This window comes from Hippopotamus amphibius, chromosome 8 (assembly GCF_030028045.1).
Source record: "Hippopotamus amphibius kiboko isolate mHipAmp2 chromosome 8, mHipAmp2.hap2, whole genome shotgun sequence".
Lineage (NCBI taxonomy): Eukaryota > Metazoa > Chordata > Mammalia > Artiodactyla > Hippopotamidae > Hippopotamus > Hippopotamus amphibius.
Window position 1 is genome coordinate 32,115,213 of NC_080193.1, and position 18,045 is coordinate 32,133,257.

The following is an 18,045-nucleotide window of genomic DNA, read 5'->3' on the forward strand; positions in this document are numbered from 1 at the left end:
TTGAAACAATAAGGAATAAATTTGACCGAAAGAGATGGATAACTTATAGATAAAAAACTATAAAATATTGCTGAGAGAAATTTTCAAAGACCTGAAATTATGGAGGAGTATACTGTGTTCATGGATTGGAAGACTCAATAGTGTTGATTTGTTGGTTTTTCCCAAATTAACCTATTCATTCAACCCCTGCCCAATCAAAATTTCTGTAGAAATCGACAAGCTGATTATAAAATCCATATGGAAATGCAGAGCACCTACAAGAGCCAAAACAACTGTGAAAAGGATGAGCAGAGCTGGAGGGCTGACAGCACCTGACTTCCAGTCTCGTGTCAAAGATACGGTGCAGTGTTGTTGTAAAGAGAGAGAAATGGATCAGTGGAGTAGAGTAGGATAGGAAGCCCAAAATGTACCAACAAATACTGACACAATGAGTTTGGAAAAATGAACCTTGATTCCTCCCTCACAATTTGCAATGCATAATTTACAAAAGTGCAAAGAATTTATTGGAGAAAAGATAGTCTTTTCAACAAATGATTTTGAACAATTGGATAACCATATGGTAAACAATGAACTTAAATTCTTATCTTGCACCATTAATATCCAAAATTAAATCGAATACTTCATCTACTTCTACGTGGGCCAGGTAGCCATTCTTCTTTTCAGATCTGGTGTAAAGCATGGCCTAGGCCACACACCCAGTGATGCATCTGGAAACAAGGACTGCAGCCTGAAGTCCAAGTACCACAACCTTGCCTGTGGGAACACCTCAGGCTTTAAACTTGAATTATTGTCTTGCATCATATCCGAATTAACTCACAAATCTAAAACCTAAAACCAAAAACTTCTAGAAGAAAGCATGAGAGAAAACTTTTGTGGTCTTAGGTCAGACAAAAATTTTTAGATAGAACTCCAAAAGCACAATCCAGTAAAGAAAAATAGGATAAATTGGACTTTATAAAAATCGTGAACTTCTCTTTGAAAGACACTGTTAAGAAATGGAAAGGACATGCTACAGACTGGGAGAGCATATTTGCCATTATATATCTAAGGTCTTGTATCCAAAATCATTATAAAGAGCTTTCAAAACTCAGTAATAAGGAAAAGAAGTTTGTTGTCAGAGCTTGCCATATTATAGACTAGTTGACTCCTTAAATGAAGTGTTGATTTATAGCAAGGGTGGACCCCTGTTTCTTCAAAAGGCCAGATAGTAGTAAATATGTTAGGCCAGCCACATACAGTCTTTGTTGTATACGCTTCTTTTGTGGTATGTGTGTGTGTGTTTGTTTTACAACCGTTAAAAAATGTAAAATCCATTCTCAGCTCACTGGCCTTTCAAAAACAGGTCATAGGCCAGACTTGGCCACCTGTAAGTGCTAGTCTTCCAGCCCCTGATTTAGACTGTACATTGCCTCTCTGTCATTTGGGCAGCTTGTATAAAAGGAGGTAGGTAGGGAATTATGTGATTTTGAGTTCAGGCCTGAATGATTCTTCCAGATTGATTTAATGATTGCCTTGACGGATGTATATAGATTGAGAGGTGTACATTGAATAAGTGAGCAGCAAATCAAAAGCCTATATTTAATAATTGAAAAATATTTAAGAATTAAACTATTTCAATTCTGTTTGGTGATCTTTTTTGCAGTCCATGTGACCGTCCTCGTGTCATTGAGTCTCTCAGAGGAATCGAGGTGGTTGACGTTGCTGCAGGTGGAGCCCACAGTGCCTGTGTCACTGCAGCTGGGGACCTCTACACGTGGGGCAAAGGCCGGTATGGCCGCCTGGGGCACAGTGACAGTGAGGACCAGTTAAAGCCGAAGCTGGTGAGGAGGAGCTGTGCTCGGGAGGCCTGGAGGGACAGCTTGCCATTGTCATTATGCTTTTTAACAGTCACAAGTATCTTCTGTTCCAGATTCTTTTTACTTTCAGAGTTAACCGTTTTATTTTTGGTGGGAATAAAAACCATCTTGGTATAAATTACATGGGTCATTTAAACAGAATAGTGTTTGAAATACCCTTTAATCTACACTAGTAAATATTACTTGGCATCTAGCTGGAGGCTTTGTCTTTTAGAAGGCCTGCTCTATTTTGGGTCAGGCAGTAGGGTGAGTGACAGGACTGAGTGCTGGACACTGAGACCTGCCTTCTACAGCTGAGATGCTTATAATTCAGATATATGAGGGTGTCTTCTGTCTTGTCTGGTAGGATTATTAAGATTACCTGTTCTTTGAAAAGAATTAAAACAGGCACCCCCTCCACACACACACAAAAAACCCCTGCAATGTAGCCTCTCCCGGGGAGAATCTCCTTCCTGTTGTGGTCACGTAACCTCGATGTCCCTTTTCTCTGCAGGTGGAGGCGCTGCAGGGCCACCGTGTGGTCGATGTGGCTTGTGGCAGTGGAGACGCCCAGACCCTCTGCCTCACGGACGATGACACTGTCTGGTCCTGGGGGGATGGGGACTATGGCAAGCTGGGCAGAGGAGGCAGCGATGGCTGCAAGGTGCCCATGAAGGTATCTCTCTTGACACTCCTGGGGCTGTCAGGTGTGAGGTCTCTCTGGAGCTCAGGTGGCTCACGGGCACCATCCCTGGTGCACATGCCAGGGTCCTCCTGGGCTCGTGCCCTGTGCCTCGCTGCATGCTTCTCAGGAGTAGCCTAATTTCATCTTTCACTTCTTTGCAGAAAACATAATGGATCATTGGGTGAAAAGTGAGTGAAAGACCCAGGGATATAAAGATATTTTAAGTGCTGTTTTGTGCTGTCTTCGGAAGTGTCTGTGATCAGTGGGGCATCACACGGCCTGTGGTTTTATTTAGTGTGTTAGACCTGTTTGAGGAAGAGGATGACAACCTGTTCATATTCCTGAGGGTACAGAGGTCTGTAGCTGTGCAGGGCGCTAGTCCTTGTTGAAAGGCTGCCTCTGGCTTGGCCAGAGGCTATTAGATAGACATCCTGTGAGGAGCCAAGAGAAGAGGCTCCACTTGAGCTGAGTGGCTCTGGTAGTTTATTAACATTTGTAATCACGATTGTATTTTGCCTTTGTGAACTAGTAGTTGGCAGAGGTTAAGGTCATTGGTGTGTTCAGGTTGCGTGCTGACTACTAGTGGGCTGCAATATGAGAACACAATAGGGCTGTTCAGCTGAGGGAGTGTAGGTGCTGTGAAAGAAAGCTAGAGGCTGCCTCTGCTTGGCATCCTCTCTTGTTGGGGCTTTGAGCCTGCACATGTGGAACAGAGGCCCACATGGTGCACGGGCGGCCTGGGGCGGGGGCGGGGAGCCACTAGAGGCCCGTCAGAATAGGAGTCTGAGCTGGGACTGCTGAGCTCTTCTTCTCAGAGCTGTACTGCCCGGTACAGTAGCCGCTGGCCACACATGACTGCTTAAATTTTAACTTAAATCAGTGAAGAGTGAGTAAAATTACAGTTCACTCCCTCACTTGCACTGCCCACATTTCATGTGCTCAGGAGCTGCATGCACGTGCTTCCATGCTGGGCAGAATGAACCCAGCAAGCTTCCATTTCCATGGAGAGTGGTATTGGCGGGTGCTGGCTAGAGCCAGGCCTGATGGAGAAGACAGAGTCCCCTGAAGGCACCTGCACCTCTGTGCCGTGAGGCTGTGGCTGCAAGGAGACACACCCCCTTCTTCAGGGCCTCCTTGGCAGGTGCTGCTGGAAAGCCTGGGACTCAAGGCTGCCTCCTTGTCCTTATCACCACTTGCTCTTTTCCCTTATAGTTACACAGTATTTTAACCACATTACACTTTACTTATGCTTTCAAGCATTTATGAAAAAATTATTGTGGACTTTGTTAAGCTAAGAAGGCTTTAGACAAAGGCTTTGCACCTTCCAGGTTTGAGATGCATGGGGGAGGGGAGGGAGTGGAGGCCGTTACTGATATCATTGTGATGGGGGTAGGATGAGGAGAAAACTAAGAGAATTAGGTTGTAATTAATTTAAATTTAAGATTATGAGAACTAGAGTGTGGAAACAGTCACAGGTAATAAGGAGCATAGTTTGCTAGGTGAGGAAAAATGACAGCTAGGTAAATGAATCCCTACAAGACCTCTGGGTGCTGGCTTGTAAGTTCTGGAGCCTCGGGCATGCAAGGCTGGAAGTGGTTTTAATACTGGCATGATCAGCGTCGTGTTTAACTGGAGTAACCTGGACAGATGGATCGCTAGTGTCTGAAGGCCAGAGTGCTGGTTGTCTTGGCCATCCCTCCCCGTGTTACCTGATGCTTCTCCCCTGTGGGAGGACTGGAGGGCAGATATGAAGTGCAGGGCTTGCTGGAGAAAGGGGCCACCACATCTCAAAGAGAAATGGAGTTGGGAGAGTGAATCCTAGGGAAAGCAATTGTAGACCTTCAACTGTGGACGTGTTCATTTCCAGTGATACGCGACGGGTCTCCTGGCCTGTGGCCTGTGTGCCCTTAGAGCCAGGTGTTACTGCTCCTTCTGAGAACAGTTGGTTATATGGAGTAGGATTTTTAAGTTGTAATATTTGGCGTAGAAGTAAGGGTTTTTGGAGTTGTTTTTTAGATTTAGTTCAGTCTATGTGGGTGCAGCCGTCAGCAAAAACCTTGATTGAATCAGTCTGATTGAACCTTTTCCCTTCTAGATCGATTCTCTTACAGGCCTTGGAGTGGTTAAAGTGGAATGTGGATCCCAGTTTTCTGTCGCCCTGACCAAATCTGGCGCTGTTTATACTTGGTATGCAAGATTCTGTTTATTTAATTCCATCGAAACCAGATTGTTAATTAGAAGTTACGTTAACTGCCTTTTTGTAGTTGAAATATAACTTCTGTGACAGGCTGTGAGTTGTGTCTTGTATGGTATTTGCACCAAGAGGGTGGGGCACAGTGGTAAATGAGTTGGCCTTGCACTCAAAAGTTCCACATTTCCTTGTGTGCAGGGGCAAAGGTGATTATCACAGGCTGGGCCATGGATCCGATGACCATGTTAGAAGACCGCGGCAGGTACAAGGGCTGCAGGGGAAGAAAGTCATTGCCATTGCCACTGGCTCCCTGCACTGTGTGTGCTGCACTGAGGACGGTAGGTGGGAGGTGTTTGACCTGAGAGGTCCGCTCGGGGATAATATATACAGCTCTAAGGTGAAGGGGGGGATGGGGGAGTCATACTATATTCTGAAAATACATCTGTGGTTTTGGCCCTCATCGTCTTCAGCCCCTGGTGTTAACACTTGTGAATGTGTTGTGTTTCATGGCTGTGCAAAAAAGAGCTAACAGAGCAGGCCTGATACAGCTTTTTTTAGAAAGGTCCGTTGGCCTTTGGCTGGCTTCTGGGAACCTGGATTTCAGGAGGGCTCCCACCAGCCCTAATTGAAAGAGGCCTCATTAGAATGTTTGCAAAGCGTGTGGCCTCTGCTGAAACCTGCTTCATCTGGGGGTCTGGAACTTGGGTACATGCCAGGCAGAGGTGCCTACATGACTTGCCCTGGTCAAAACCCTGGGCACCGAATCTTTCATATCTCTGGTGGACAGCACTTCACAACTTGTTACTGAAGGAGCTGAGTGCATCCCTGTGACTCCACTGGGAGGGGACCCTTGGGAGCTTGCTCCTGGTTTCCCCTGGACTTTCCCCATGTGCCTTTTCCCTTTGCTGATTTTGCTTTGTGTCCTCTCACTGTAACAAACTGTAGCTCTGAGTGTGATATATGCTGAGTCTTGGAGTTTTCCTAGTGAATCATCAAAACTGAGGGTGGTCTTGGGAACCAAGACAATGGCGAAGGGAATTGCAGGTGGAATTAAGATTGCCAAATCAGCTGACTTTACAGTATGGAAATATTCTGAATTGTTAGGTGAGCCTAGTGGAGACCCTTCAGTGGAAAAAAGGAGGCAGAAGATCAGTGAGAGAGATGTGATGGAAGAAGGGGAAGGAGGGAGTTTCAATTACGAGAGGGTCTCAACTTGCCATTGCTGACATTGAAGGTGGAGTGAAGGGCCAGGGAATGTGGGTGGCTGCTGGAAAACTGCCGTTCTCCAAATTTTACTCCCTTTAAAAAGAAAAATTTGGTGAATTATATGAACACATGCCCTTTAATTAGTTTTGTTGAATGAGTTTCATATGTGAATTAGCAACTTTTATGGCTTGTGGTGGGACTGATGTAGTTCTTGATGAAGAAATTACAGCACTTTTTATTTGCTTTATTTTAATTTAAAAAATTTTGAAACATACAACACTTAGAGAACAGGTGGAAGTATCGTACGAAGAACTTTTTCCTTTTCCACGTGAGAGATAGGTGATGGCATGGTGCCTTATTGCCCTGAGCGAGTGAGTGTTTCATACAGTGAGGAGCCCTGTGCTGCAGAATCACACATGGCCTGCAATTAGAAAACACACACCATGGTCACCCACCTGGCCCCTCTCTTTCCCCTCACAACATGGGTTCCATTGGCTGTCATGCTCTCTTCTCTGGTCAGAGACAAGCCTCAGTCACTCCTCAGAGTCATCCTCGTCAGTCTTCTGCAGTCTTCTGGGACTTTTTGGACCTTGATGCTTTTGAAGGTCACAGGCTGGTTATTTTGTAGAACATTTCTCAACTTGAGTTTGGCTGATGTTTCCTCAGTGGATTTAGGTTGTACACCTTTGATCTTAATCCATCCTGCATCCTAATGCATGTATGCTTGCTTGCTTGCTTGCTTGCTTGCTTGCTTGCTTGCTTTCTTTCTTTCTTTCTTTCTTTCTTTCTTTCTTTCTTTCTTTCTTTTTCTTTCTTTCCTTCTTTCTTTTATTGTCTGTGTTGGGTCTTTTTTGCTGTGCGCAGGCTTTCTTTTTTAGTTGCAGTGAGTGGGGGCTACTCTTCGTTGTGGTGCACGGGCTCCTCATTGCCGTGGCTTCTCTTGTTGCGGAGCACGGGCTCTAGGCATGCGGGTTTCAGTAGTTGCAGCACATGGGCTCAATAGTTGTGGCTCACGGGCTCTAAAGCGCAGACTCAGTAGTTGTGGCGCATGGGCTTAGTTGCTCCACAGCATGTGGGATCTTCCTGGAGCAGGGATCGAACCTGTGTCCCCAACATTGGCAGGTGGATTCTTAACCACTGTGCCACCTAGGAAGCCCTCTAATTCATTCTTAATTCATCAGGTGGCAGGCATGTTCTCTCTGTGCCATTGCTAGCGGTGTTAGCATCAGTCACTTGATTAAGGTGGTGTAAGTGCAGGTATTTTCCAGCGAACATTTTGTTTATTCTCATCAGATATTTAAATTTTTCTTTTGTTTTCATCTTGTCAGGTCATGGTGTCCTAATTTATTTAATGAATTATAGGTAAGCTGTTGCTGTTATTTACCTTGATGCTCCCATGGTGCCCTGTTGGCTGGCTTCATCTCCTGAAGTGCCCCCATCTTTCACGGAGTACTTCCTTGCTTTCTGGCACAACGAGACATTCTAACCTCATCTTGACTCTCCATGTTTCAAGCCTAGAATTTACTGTTTCCCCAAGGAGTCCTGTTTGCCTTTAGAGGAAAGTGGTGTTTAAAAGACAAGATCCGCTCTATAGGTGTGCTCATTGCTGATGGGATGTCACTGCTCCCAGGCCTTCTTAGCGGACAGAGCTAGGGAGTATATGTGTAAATAATACACAAAATTACATCTGTGTTTATTTCTGTATGTATATATGTACATTGGCTACCACTTGTTCACACCAGTACCTGAAGCTCTAGTGCTGGACCACAGGTTCGTTCTAGTTTTCTCTCTCTCCATACTTGAAACTCCTTTCTCTTTTGGTTAAGAATCCTGGGTACCCTAATGTAGTGGTTCACTTACTGTAGTGGCTTCTGTAGTCACTGGTGTCTCATCACTGCCTTTGCCTCCTCCCCTGCTTGGATCCTGGCCCCCACATAGGGTATACTGATCCCTTCTTTGGCCGCCTGCCCCCCCCCCCCCCCCGCCGGCCACCTACCATGTAGAAGTCCTTGTTACTCGTGTGTGATTTCTGGCAGCCACTGCGCCTCCACAGAGAGGTGCTCTTACCTTTGCCTACGCTCTGACACCTGCCGGTTAGCTTTAGGACTGAGCCGTATGGAGCAGGAGCGGGCAGGACACAAGCACACTGCGCATGAGCACGCAGGCCTTGTGCTTTGCAGAGTGGTGCTTTTGGTTGCACGGCACCCTGAGGAGCCTTTGTGGACTCGGCAAGGTGTGTGACGTCTCTTGAAAACCGAACTCATTTCTGTTCTAGTCACCACCTCACGCATACAGTGGTGTTCCATGGTTGGGATCTAGCATGGTGTGCTGAAAAAGATGATTCTTATCAGTGAATCTCATGTTTAGGATATGAATAACCATCAGAAGAACAACATGCTCCTTTAAAACATGGATTTTGTTTAGCTAAAAATTGACTTTCTCTTCCTTTAACATACCAAATCAATTTGGATTAAGTAGTTACCATCTGTTCTGATGTGTTATTTGTTCTGATTAAGAACTGCTCCAGTTACATGGTTAGTCCTGTGCACAGATGCAGTTGGAAAAGGCGTGTTAGCCAACAGGGGCTGTCAGGGGTCCTGGGAAGCCTGCTGCTTCTTTGAGTGTTGTGATTAGAGACATCTAGGTCACCATAAGGTTGACATTTGCACAGATGACCACCAGCACCAGTTGGAGGATGGCGAGGACTGTATGTGTGGGGAGGTGGTGGTGGTTGTGCGTTCACTGGTCCTAGGATACAAGTCCTCGCTCTAAATCTGCTGCATTAGGTGAAGTTTATACGTGGGGCGACAACGATGAGGGACAGCTGGGAGACGGAACAACAAATGCCATCCAGAGGCCTCGGCTGGTAGCTGCCCTTCAGGGTAAGAAGGTCAACCGTGTGGCCTGTGGCTCAGCACACACCCTCGCCTGGTCTACCAGCAAGCCTGCCAGCGCCGGGAAGCTCCCTGCACAGGTCAGTACTGGCTGGGCCAGTGGGCTAGCAGGCACGCAGTTGGTGACAAGTGAGGGCCGCTGTATTGCATTATGCGTGTGCAAGCACGCACACACTTCTTTTTCCCAGCATATATTTACAGAGGTGCTCCACTGAGAATAATTTAGGTTCATAATGGTAAAAACAGTATTTTTAAGAACATTAATTATTCACCATGGTCAGCATTCTGTGTATATCAGTGTGTCACCTTTATTCAAAATTTTATAAACTATACAAAACCGTTCTGGTAGTACAGGCTGCATGTTTTCTGTAGTAAATATATTTCTAAAAGCTAATTTTTTAACATTCTCCTTGGTTTGCATTTCTTGGCTCAGGCAAAATGGCTAGAATATTATTTTAAAAACAGCAAGATTTTTCAGACCACACTCAGAAGTCATAGTGCTGCTCTGTTTTTAACAACAGTGTTTTCAGAGTCCATCTGCTACAGCATGACTCTCCTGTGTGCGTGGCACCTAGGTTGACCTAATGCATCTCCATGTCCCAGGTGCCCATGGAGTACAATCACCTGCAGGAGATCCCCGTCATAGCCCTGCGGAACCGGCTGCTGCTGCTGCACCACATCTCAGAGCTCTTCTGTCCCTGCATCCCCATGTTTGACCTGGAGGGCGCTCTCGATGAAACTGGACTCGGGCCTTCTGTCGGGTTTGACACTCTGCGAGGAATTCTGATATCCCAGGGAAAGGTACTGCTCTGCTAGCCATTTTTACTGTAGGCAATGTTGGTATCTTCAGTAAATTTTAATCCAATAAAAATTCCTAAACTTAGGAATGTATCAAATACAGCTCATTCAGCAAATGTTCACTGAGCACCTACTATGTGCCAGGCTCTGTGCTGGGTACTTAGAATGCATCAGTGACAAACACACAAAAATCGCTTCTCTCTTGAAACTTATGTTAAAAATGAATAGTGTGGTGTTGCCTTTCCCCCTTGCAATCGCTGTTTCCCACCTCCCCAGAAGGGGTTCTGTGAAACTAAGCTTCTTTTCTTGGGATGCTCTCTGCTGTCCTGGTCTTGAGGCTTTACGGCAGATCCCTGCTGACAGCAGGAAGGGAAAATATTGGGATAATTTCTTCCCCGGGGCTGTCCAGCAGAGGGACCCAGAAGTTACAGATCACTTAGAAAGAAGTTAATGTACCAGGATATGTAGAAATTCCTGGTCGAAGGGTAGTTTAACAGGCTCTGAAAACAATGTTGAGTGAGGATTTTCAAAAGTCACCAGACAAATTTTGACCCATTGATATTTGTAATAATTTGAGCTTTCTAGAAATGGAATGCCTGAAGTCATCATGTTTCTGGCAAGCAGCTTGAAAGGGTGTCCTAGAAGAGGCTCAGTGGTTGTGTGGTAGGGGGAATATTTGTACAGGGAAAAAAGCACAGAGGTCAGATTGAGGAGCACTGGTCCTGAAGCGTCTGTGATGCTGTGACATGTTGTTATGCAAGGTTATGGTCTCTTCCTAGTGATAATAAAATCTAGATGTTGTGGAGCACTGTCTAAACAGATTTTTTTTTCAGCATTGGGTTTATTTCCTAAAATACCTAGCCAAAGGAGACTGGTGCACACATTTTATTTCATGCGTGGCTTAGAGACATGTAGACAGTGGTGAGGACTGTGGTAATGGTGAGATCGCTCTGACGATGGAGAGCAGGAAAAAATCATGGCCAGGAAAAATCAATATGAAACTTCACTTCAACCATTTTTCAGTAAAATGGCAAATTTGATGACTTTCACTGATTTTTAATCCCTCAAAGTGGAGGTGATAATAAGCAGTAAAGGGGAAAAAGCTTCTCCTTGTAGGGAGAAAACAACAGGAGAGGCAGCACGTGTCTCACACAGCGCCTCCTGCAGGCTGCGAGCGTCGGGGTGGGGCTGCTGGGGGGGTGGCGGGGCTGCCGGTGGAGGCTGAGAGGCACCCTCAGCAGTGGGGTGTCGGCCTCTATTCTGGTCCAAGTTGGAAAGGGTCGCCTCTGCTGGAAATTTGGGAAGTGGGTTTTGTTGGTGACTGTGGAGAGTCATCCTGAGAGCCCAGAAGAGAGCAGCGAGCCGTAGAGGCTGGGACTAGGTGGGGTTGCTGCGCAGGGAAGGGGACACTGTTCAGAGCAGGGGAGCTGCCCTGGCAGAGGGCTGGCAGTCGGGAGAGCGTGGCCAGGCAGAGTCGAGGGCAGAAGTAGCTGGTTGGTGTACAGGGATGTGTGGGGAGGGGCCTGCCTCTGCAGGGTCCTCTGTGGTGTGGTGTTCGGGTCTGTGGGCCCCTCCGCGCTGATGGGAGCACCTCTGCCCTTCCCACCTTCACAGGTTGGAGTTCTCAGGCTCTGACCTAAGAGTGGGGTGCAGACCTTGCTGTCGGCACCTTGTGCCCCACCCTCCACCTCTCCCTGAGCCACCCTGGCTCCAGAAGAGAGCATGGTCATCCACTGAGGCCGCCACTGATGCTGCCTCCTTCGAGTGTGTGTGGAGTCTCCTCCTGTCCTCGTGCACACACACAACTATGTTCCCTGCACCCAGTCCTCACCGGCATGCCTCTCCCTGGGCGAAGCTGGGACCTGCACCCTTTGCTCACCGTCTTCACCTGGGTTTTCCAGGTTTCTTTCAGTGCGTGGTGCTGACGCGTTCCCTCCCTCACTGGTCTCCCCATCCCCACCCCAACCCTGGCCTGCTCCCCAAGGCTGCCCAGCTCTGCTGCGGCCTCGTGACTGGTATCTCTGTCAGGACAGCAATACTGAGGTATCTCTGTCAGGACAGCAATGCTGAGGTATAGTCAGTGCCTCAGTCCTGCCACTGGTGGACTTGTGCTCTGGCTGGGAAACCTCAGTTTTCTAGTTAACCCTCAGAGCCTGGCCTGAGACCTGAGTCAAAGCATGTGCTCCCCAGGCGTGGGCCCTCCTCCTCTGTGTCCAGTGCGTGCTGGGCACCTCCTGCCTGCAGATGGCACACAGGGGTGCTGCCAAGCACTGGCCCTGCTGGCTGCCTGGGCCTCTGCCTGGGCTTGTGTGTTGATGCCAGACTGCTCCCCTGGGCCACCTCATGACCTGGAAAAGGGAGTTTTATGACATGAAGTATCTATGAGTAATATATGTCACATTCTAAATTGTGTCTGTCATGTTTTAGGAGGCGGCGTTCCGAAAAGTAGTGCAAGCGACCATGGTGCGCGATCGCCAGCATGGCCCCGTGGTGGAGCTGAACCGGATCCAGGTAGCGAGTGGGGGCCTCTGTGCTTAGGTGTGGTGCTCTGCGGGCGCGAGTCACGTCCCGCAGCTGCGGGCAAGTACTCATAGCAGACCTACTCTTGCAAGGTGCACATGTGCACGATGTCCAGGGCTGAGACGTCCAGGGGGAATGTAAATTGTTTTCTTTATAACAGAAGAAGAAAGGCTTATTTCTGATAACCCAAAGCACAAATGGCTGTGCTCGTTTCCTAGGATACAGCAGGGCCAGTTGGTGTGGCTCCAGCTGTGTGCGTGTCTTCAGTCATCCCCTTGGGTTAGGTTCTGAGATACAGAGCAGGTTCCCTGGTCCCGCCAGCCTCACACCCTCCTGGCTCTGATGGCTTACTTTTCCAATTTAATAGGGCAGGATCTCTAATACTAGGACTGTGTCATTGTAGTAGCCAAGGAAATGAAAAGTAGACCATCTCTGAATTTATACTGCTGCCAAATGTATATAAGCTTCAAGTTAAAAGAATTAATTAAAATAAGAGGAACCCTAGCACTGATGATGATATTGTGTGCACTTGACATTTACCACGCAGATGAAACTGACCCCACCTCTTGGAGCAGAAACAGAGCCATGAAGAACAAATGCTTTGTTCCTGAACCTTTGTGTTAACACATGATTCTTACCCTGATGTTGGTTATGTGACTAGAAATTCTTCCAGAGTTGTTCTTGGGGGCATTTTTAATTAAGACATCAAACTCTTGTCCTTTGTTGGAGAACACATGTGACCTCGCTGATGGAAGTGGTTCCTTCACCAACGTCATCGTGCTAAATGTGAAGCTGGAGGCCAGTCAGCCTGTTCCACAAACAAATGGGCTGTTTAATTATGTTCATAAAACAGCTATTATTTCCCCACATTGCAGGATCATTTTGGTTTGCTCTGCATTATTAGGTCTTAAATACTAAAGATCATAAGTGAGGAAGGAAAGCTGACCATCTAATTCAGACAATTGGGTGTTCCTGGATCCCAGGTCTCCCTCAGCCTGTACAGGTACCACAGTGGGGCCAGTGGGCAGATGTGCAAGTCCAAGCCCAGGGGCCTTGGGTGCCAGGGAACCTGGGTAGCCTGGGATCCACAGCAGGCACAGTTTCCAGGCATGGTGTGCTTGATGCCTCTTCCTTTCTCATCTTTACATCGCCAGCACAGGGCCTTGAGTTGTGAGGATGCTTGATGCACATCTGAAACAACAGAATGGGTGAGAGGACAAACAAATTTATATTATACATTTTTAGAAAGCATATAAACCTTCAATGCAGCGTGCAGTGAGAGGCCACTCTGGGCCACCTGGCGGCCCTTAGTTCCCTTCAGTTCAGTTTCATACCCACTCTTGAAATTGAGAAGATCCTCCACAAAGATGGAAATAAAATAGAGCAGAGTGGTGGGGCAATGTTCCATGAATCCAGATTGAACGGAGACACCAGCAGTGGCCCAGAAAGGTGGTGTGGGCAGCCTCTTCCCTGTGCCATCTGAGGGCTGCACCCTTCTCTTGTGGGGAAGCCCTCAGAGTCATTCTCTTACCCACTGTCAAAAGTGCTCTCGAAACACTCAAAGTAGGCCATGTTCTTGGAAGGTTTTTCTGTTTGAATTTGATTTAATTTTGTAACAGGTTCTGAAAATCTGTGTACGTTAAAAATTTTAAATGTATTGCAGATAATGCATGCTCATTTCTGAAAATTTAGAAAAGTCAAATTACAGACAGTTCACGCCACCTATATTTCTGCTGTCCAGAGGTGTCAGGTGCACAGCCCCGTCCTTGCAGTGTCCCGGCTGTGTTCACGTAGCCATGTTCCTTCCTAGCAGCTGAGAGCATCAGTCTGTGTTAACTGGCACTGTAAATGGAGGTGATATGACCTTCGAGTGGGAAGCAGGTCTGTGTCTCACCCCTCATATGGGAACACATCCTACTTCTTTTATGTGGCTCCCTCTCCTCTGGGGTATTGTGTGCCTTGGAGAGCTGCAGTAAGGCCAAATGAAATGGCACGTGAGAATGTGTGCCGAATGTGTGATGCACAGGACGACTCCCCCCACAGGGAACTGCTATTAGTATCGTCATTGTTCTTATATTTTTAATCTTGAGAATGTTAATTTATGCAGTGAGGAGAATTGGCTGTTAAACTCAACCTGGAACTCACAAAGAAGTTAAGGATGGTAAGAGTTTAGCCAGAAGAGTCAACGTAAAAGTACATTCTCATGATCATTTTTTCCTTAACTTCTCATTTTGCCAACATTTCAGATTGAGCTTCTTGGGTGATTCTGAGGCACAGCCTAGGCTGCAGTCTGCAGGGTTACTGAGTCCACACCGTGTGAGGACGTGAGGGGCTATTTTTTCTGATCTGTTGGGGAATCTTAGTGTATGATGAGAAATACAGGTGGGACAAGTGATCATACTTGGAGAGACAGTGACCCCAAGGATTGAGTAAGATCTGTGCAGGTGAGGAAAGGAGGGGAGGAAGGTTCTGTTTGGCACCAAGAGCACATCCAGGTTTGGTCTCAGAGCCACTTGGTGTGACCCTCCCAGGGCTGATGGTCTGCTGGGAGGGTGCTTTCAGGGCTCCTGGCCTCTTCTTCATGGAGACCATGAATAAGGTTACATGTGTGAGGGTGAACCAGGCTGCAGTTGGTGCCCACCTGCGCTGCCCACAGCTCTCCCTGTGGTCTGCAATTTCTCAAGGATGGGTTTGCTTAGCCATCACTGCCCGGCCTGATGTTCTGCGTGCGCTGGTGAGCAGGCCCTGGTCCCGTCGACACAGCTGTCCAGCAGGCAGTCTGTGACAAGGGAGGGAGAGAGAGGAGTTCAAGGCAGGTCTTTGGGGTCCTCAGCAGGTGTGGGTGAGGAGGTGAGGACAGGAGTTCGTCCTGGGTGGTCCAGCAGCCCTTCCTGCTCGCACAGGTGTGCTCAGGGGGTTGTGCTTGAGTTTGCTGGGTGCTCACAGTGGCCTGAGGGTGTAGGGGCTATGCCGCCCATCTGAGTGCTGCTTGCTGTACCCCCCAACCCCCACCTGTGACCAGGACAGGGCAGTCGAGGGTAACGGGAGGGGGGCCCTACTTTGGATGCAGGGGCTCCAGGGCCAGTCAGCTGCTGAAGATGGACCTGTGTGCTTTCTGCTGTGGCCCCTGTTCTGTATTTTCTTCTTTTCTCTCTCTAGGTCAAGCGTTCAAGGAGTAAAGGTGGTCTAGCAGGCCCTGATGGGACCAAGTCTGTCTTTGGGCAGATGTGTGCGAAGATGAGCTCATTCAGTCCTGACAGCCTCCTCCTCCCGCACCGCGTCTGGAAGGTCAAGTTTGTGGGTGAGAGCTTGCGTGTGCTGAGAGGCAGGGCGTGGAGAGCTGAGGGGCCCCCACGTGCTCCCCAGGGGGCTCCGATGCAGGGCCTGTGAGCTGCTGACCCTCCTTTCCCCCCAGGTGAATCTGTGGATGACTGTGGTGGTGGCTACAGTGAGTCCATCGCCGAGATCTGTGAGGAGCTGCAGAATGGACTCACCCCACTTCTGATTGTGACGCCAAACGGGAGGGATGAGTCGGGGGCCAACCGAGACTGCTACCTGTTCAGCCCAGCTGCCAGGGCGCCCGTGCACACCAACATGTTCCGCTTCCTGGGTGGGCCTCATGCGTGGTTGCAGTGCTGCAGTTGTGCAGCTGCGTGTGCCCTGCTAGCTTGGCGGCTGCACTGTCGTGGGAGTGGTGGTAGCTTCCTTTAGCTTCCTCAGTGTGTAGCTGCAGGGACAGGCAGAGCTGGACACTTAGCAGCTGGGTGCCAAGCACCAGAAGGTGCCTTTGGGCCTCAGAGGATCTGAGATACTACGTTTCTGCATCTTAAACGTGTCTGAAACTTGGGCTCAGATCTTAGAGGGTCTTGATGTTTAGCCAGTCCCTCCCTCCTGTTCACTGAGGGTCTGTGCCCATCACTCACGGCGCTGCCGGCACCTCTCCAGTCACTACACCCACCTTCCTTGAGAAGCTCTAGCTGTTTGCTTTGTCATCAAAGGAGCAAGGATTGGCCATTGTGGCTACAGCTGTTGGCGGAAAGAGCAGAAGAGTTACAGACTTAGCCCATAGGGACAGAAGGAAGTGATGACTTTAGAGTGGGGTATGAGGTTTCAAGGACAGACCTAAGTCTGGGTGAAGGGAGGCAGCACTGGTTTAGAAGGCCCTGAGGCCCCAGTGAGGGGCTAGTCTCCACTGTGTTGTTGCATGGACTAGATGTTTTGTCATCAGTTCCAAGAATCTCCTGTCTCTTATGCTTTGAACGAGTAGGTGTGTTACTGGGAATTGCCATCCGGACTGGGAGTCCCCTGAGTCTGAACCTTGCCGAGCCCGTCTGGAAGCAGCTGGCTGGGATGAGCCTCACCATTGCAGACCTCAGTGAGGTAACCTCTGGGAGGGAGCAAGCGGGCATGGTGGGGGTCCCCCGGGTTCTGGCTACAAGCCACAGCCTGTCCCGAGGTCCCGAGATGCTCACAGCGGTCAGGCCGCTGGCCGTCAGCCACCTTCTAACAGCACAGTGGGGTTCTGCTCTTAGAACATGAAAGACCACCTGCTTTGTGGGCTTTCCCACTTGTGCAGGCTTGTCAGATGATACAGCGTGTGGCACAGCCGAGCCCGTGGATGGCCAGAGGGCAGTGCAGGCTCCCAGGGCCTCCCCGTGGAGGGCTCCCTCGGCGCCGCAAGTGCAAGGTGGGCTCACCTCTGATCAGTGCCTGTTGCTCTCGCAGCTCTAGCAGCGGTTTTTTTTTGTTTTGTTTTGTTTTGTTTTTAAGCCCTTTTTTGGAATATAATTGCTTTACACTGTTGTGCCAGTTTGTTGTGTACAACAAAGTGAATCAACTGTATGTATACATATCTCCCCGTATCCCCTCCCTCCTAGGATGGATTCCCTCCCGCCCTCCCTATCCCAGCTCTTGAAGTCATCATCATCCATCCTCGGTTTTCAAGACTTCTTTGTTACAGCTTCTTTCTTCAGTTCCTGGGTTGAATGCTTCTGCACTGCCCATTTTTATTTCCCGGCACGTGCAGTGCCCTTGGAGCCTCGCCACGTGCCCAGGCAGAAGGGGCCCCTGCGTGAGTGAGTGGGGACGACCCTGACTCAACACACGGCTCCCTACTCCCCTTCACAGGTTGATAAAGATTTTATCCCTGGGCTCATGTACATCCGTGACAATGAAGCCACCTCAGAGGAGTTTGAGGCCATGAGCCTGCCCTTCACGGTGCCAAGCGCCAGCGGCCAGGACATCCAGCTGAGCTCCAAGTATGCACATATCACCCTGGACAACCGCGCGGAGTATGTCCGGCTTGCGATCAACTACAGGTGCGTGGTCCTCCCCCCTCAGTATTTCAGCTCAATAAACAGCAAAAATAGCAGAAAATGGTTGGCTTGGGTGGCTGCTTTTCTTCCACATGTAGAATTTAATGGACTTGGCTCCAACAATTGCCGATCTTACATCATCAAAACTTACTTTGTGATCAGGGTCAGGGTACTTATTCAGTATGATTCCCAGCCAAGATTCCTAACTCTGAGCAGAGTACTGAGGTGAAGAGAATGGCCTGTTGGGCTGTCCCTGCAGAGGTCACAGAGCCTTTGCGTGCCCCTCTCCTGGGGCAGGGTGGGCGGTGTTTGGGTTGTCTCCACCCTTCAGTGGGCCCTCGTACCACCGGTGAGTTGTGGTTGCTGCACGGCAGGCCAGCAGCATGCATGACTGCCACCCAGGGTCCACGCTGCCCAGGGCCCCTCAGCATGGTCCTCGGGGGCCTTATCCTGCAGAGGCACCTGGCTGGGTGTTGGAACGAGGCCCTGTGTGTCAGGTGGGCTTTGCTTGCTGGGCTTTGGCTGAGGGCGGTCCTGGCAGGTATCCTGTGCTGTCCACCTGTGTTCATTTCTGTCTTGTACCCTGACTTGCCCATCACGA

The 18,045-nt window shown here is 48.8% G+C and overlaps 1 protein-coding gene across 5 annotated transcripts in view; it reads left to right on the top strand.

The window, feature by feature from the left end:
* Positions 1-18,045, top strand: part of HERC2 (HECT and RLD domain containing E3 ubiquitin protein ligase 2) — a 232,287-nt gene that overhangs the window by 210,926 nt on the left and 3,316 nt on the right. For 4 of the 5 annotated variants that reach the window (XM_057747098.1, XM_057747097.1, XM_057747099.1 and 1 more), the window contains 11 exons: positions 1,643-1,820; positions 2,350-2,511; positions 4,616-4,707; positions 4,910-5,049; positions 8,704-8,891; positions 9,415-9,612; positions 12,037-12,120; positions 15,289-15,430; positions 15,545-15,739; positions 16,397-16,509; positions 17,257-17,447. In XM_057747098.1, coding sequence (XP_057603081.1) covers positions 1,643-1,820; positions 2,350-2,511; positions 4,616-4,707; positions 4,910-5,049; positions 8,704-8,891; positions 9,415-9,612; positions 12,037-12,120; positions 15,289-15,430; positions 15,545-15,739; positions 16,397-16,509; positions 17,257-17,447 — 1,683 coding nt within the window. The other variant, XM_057747100.1, reaches the window with a different exon arrangement.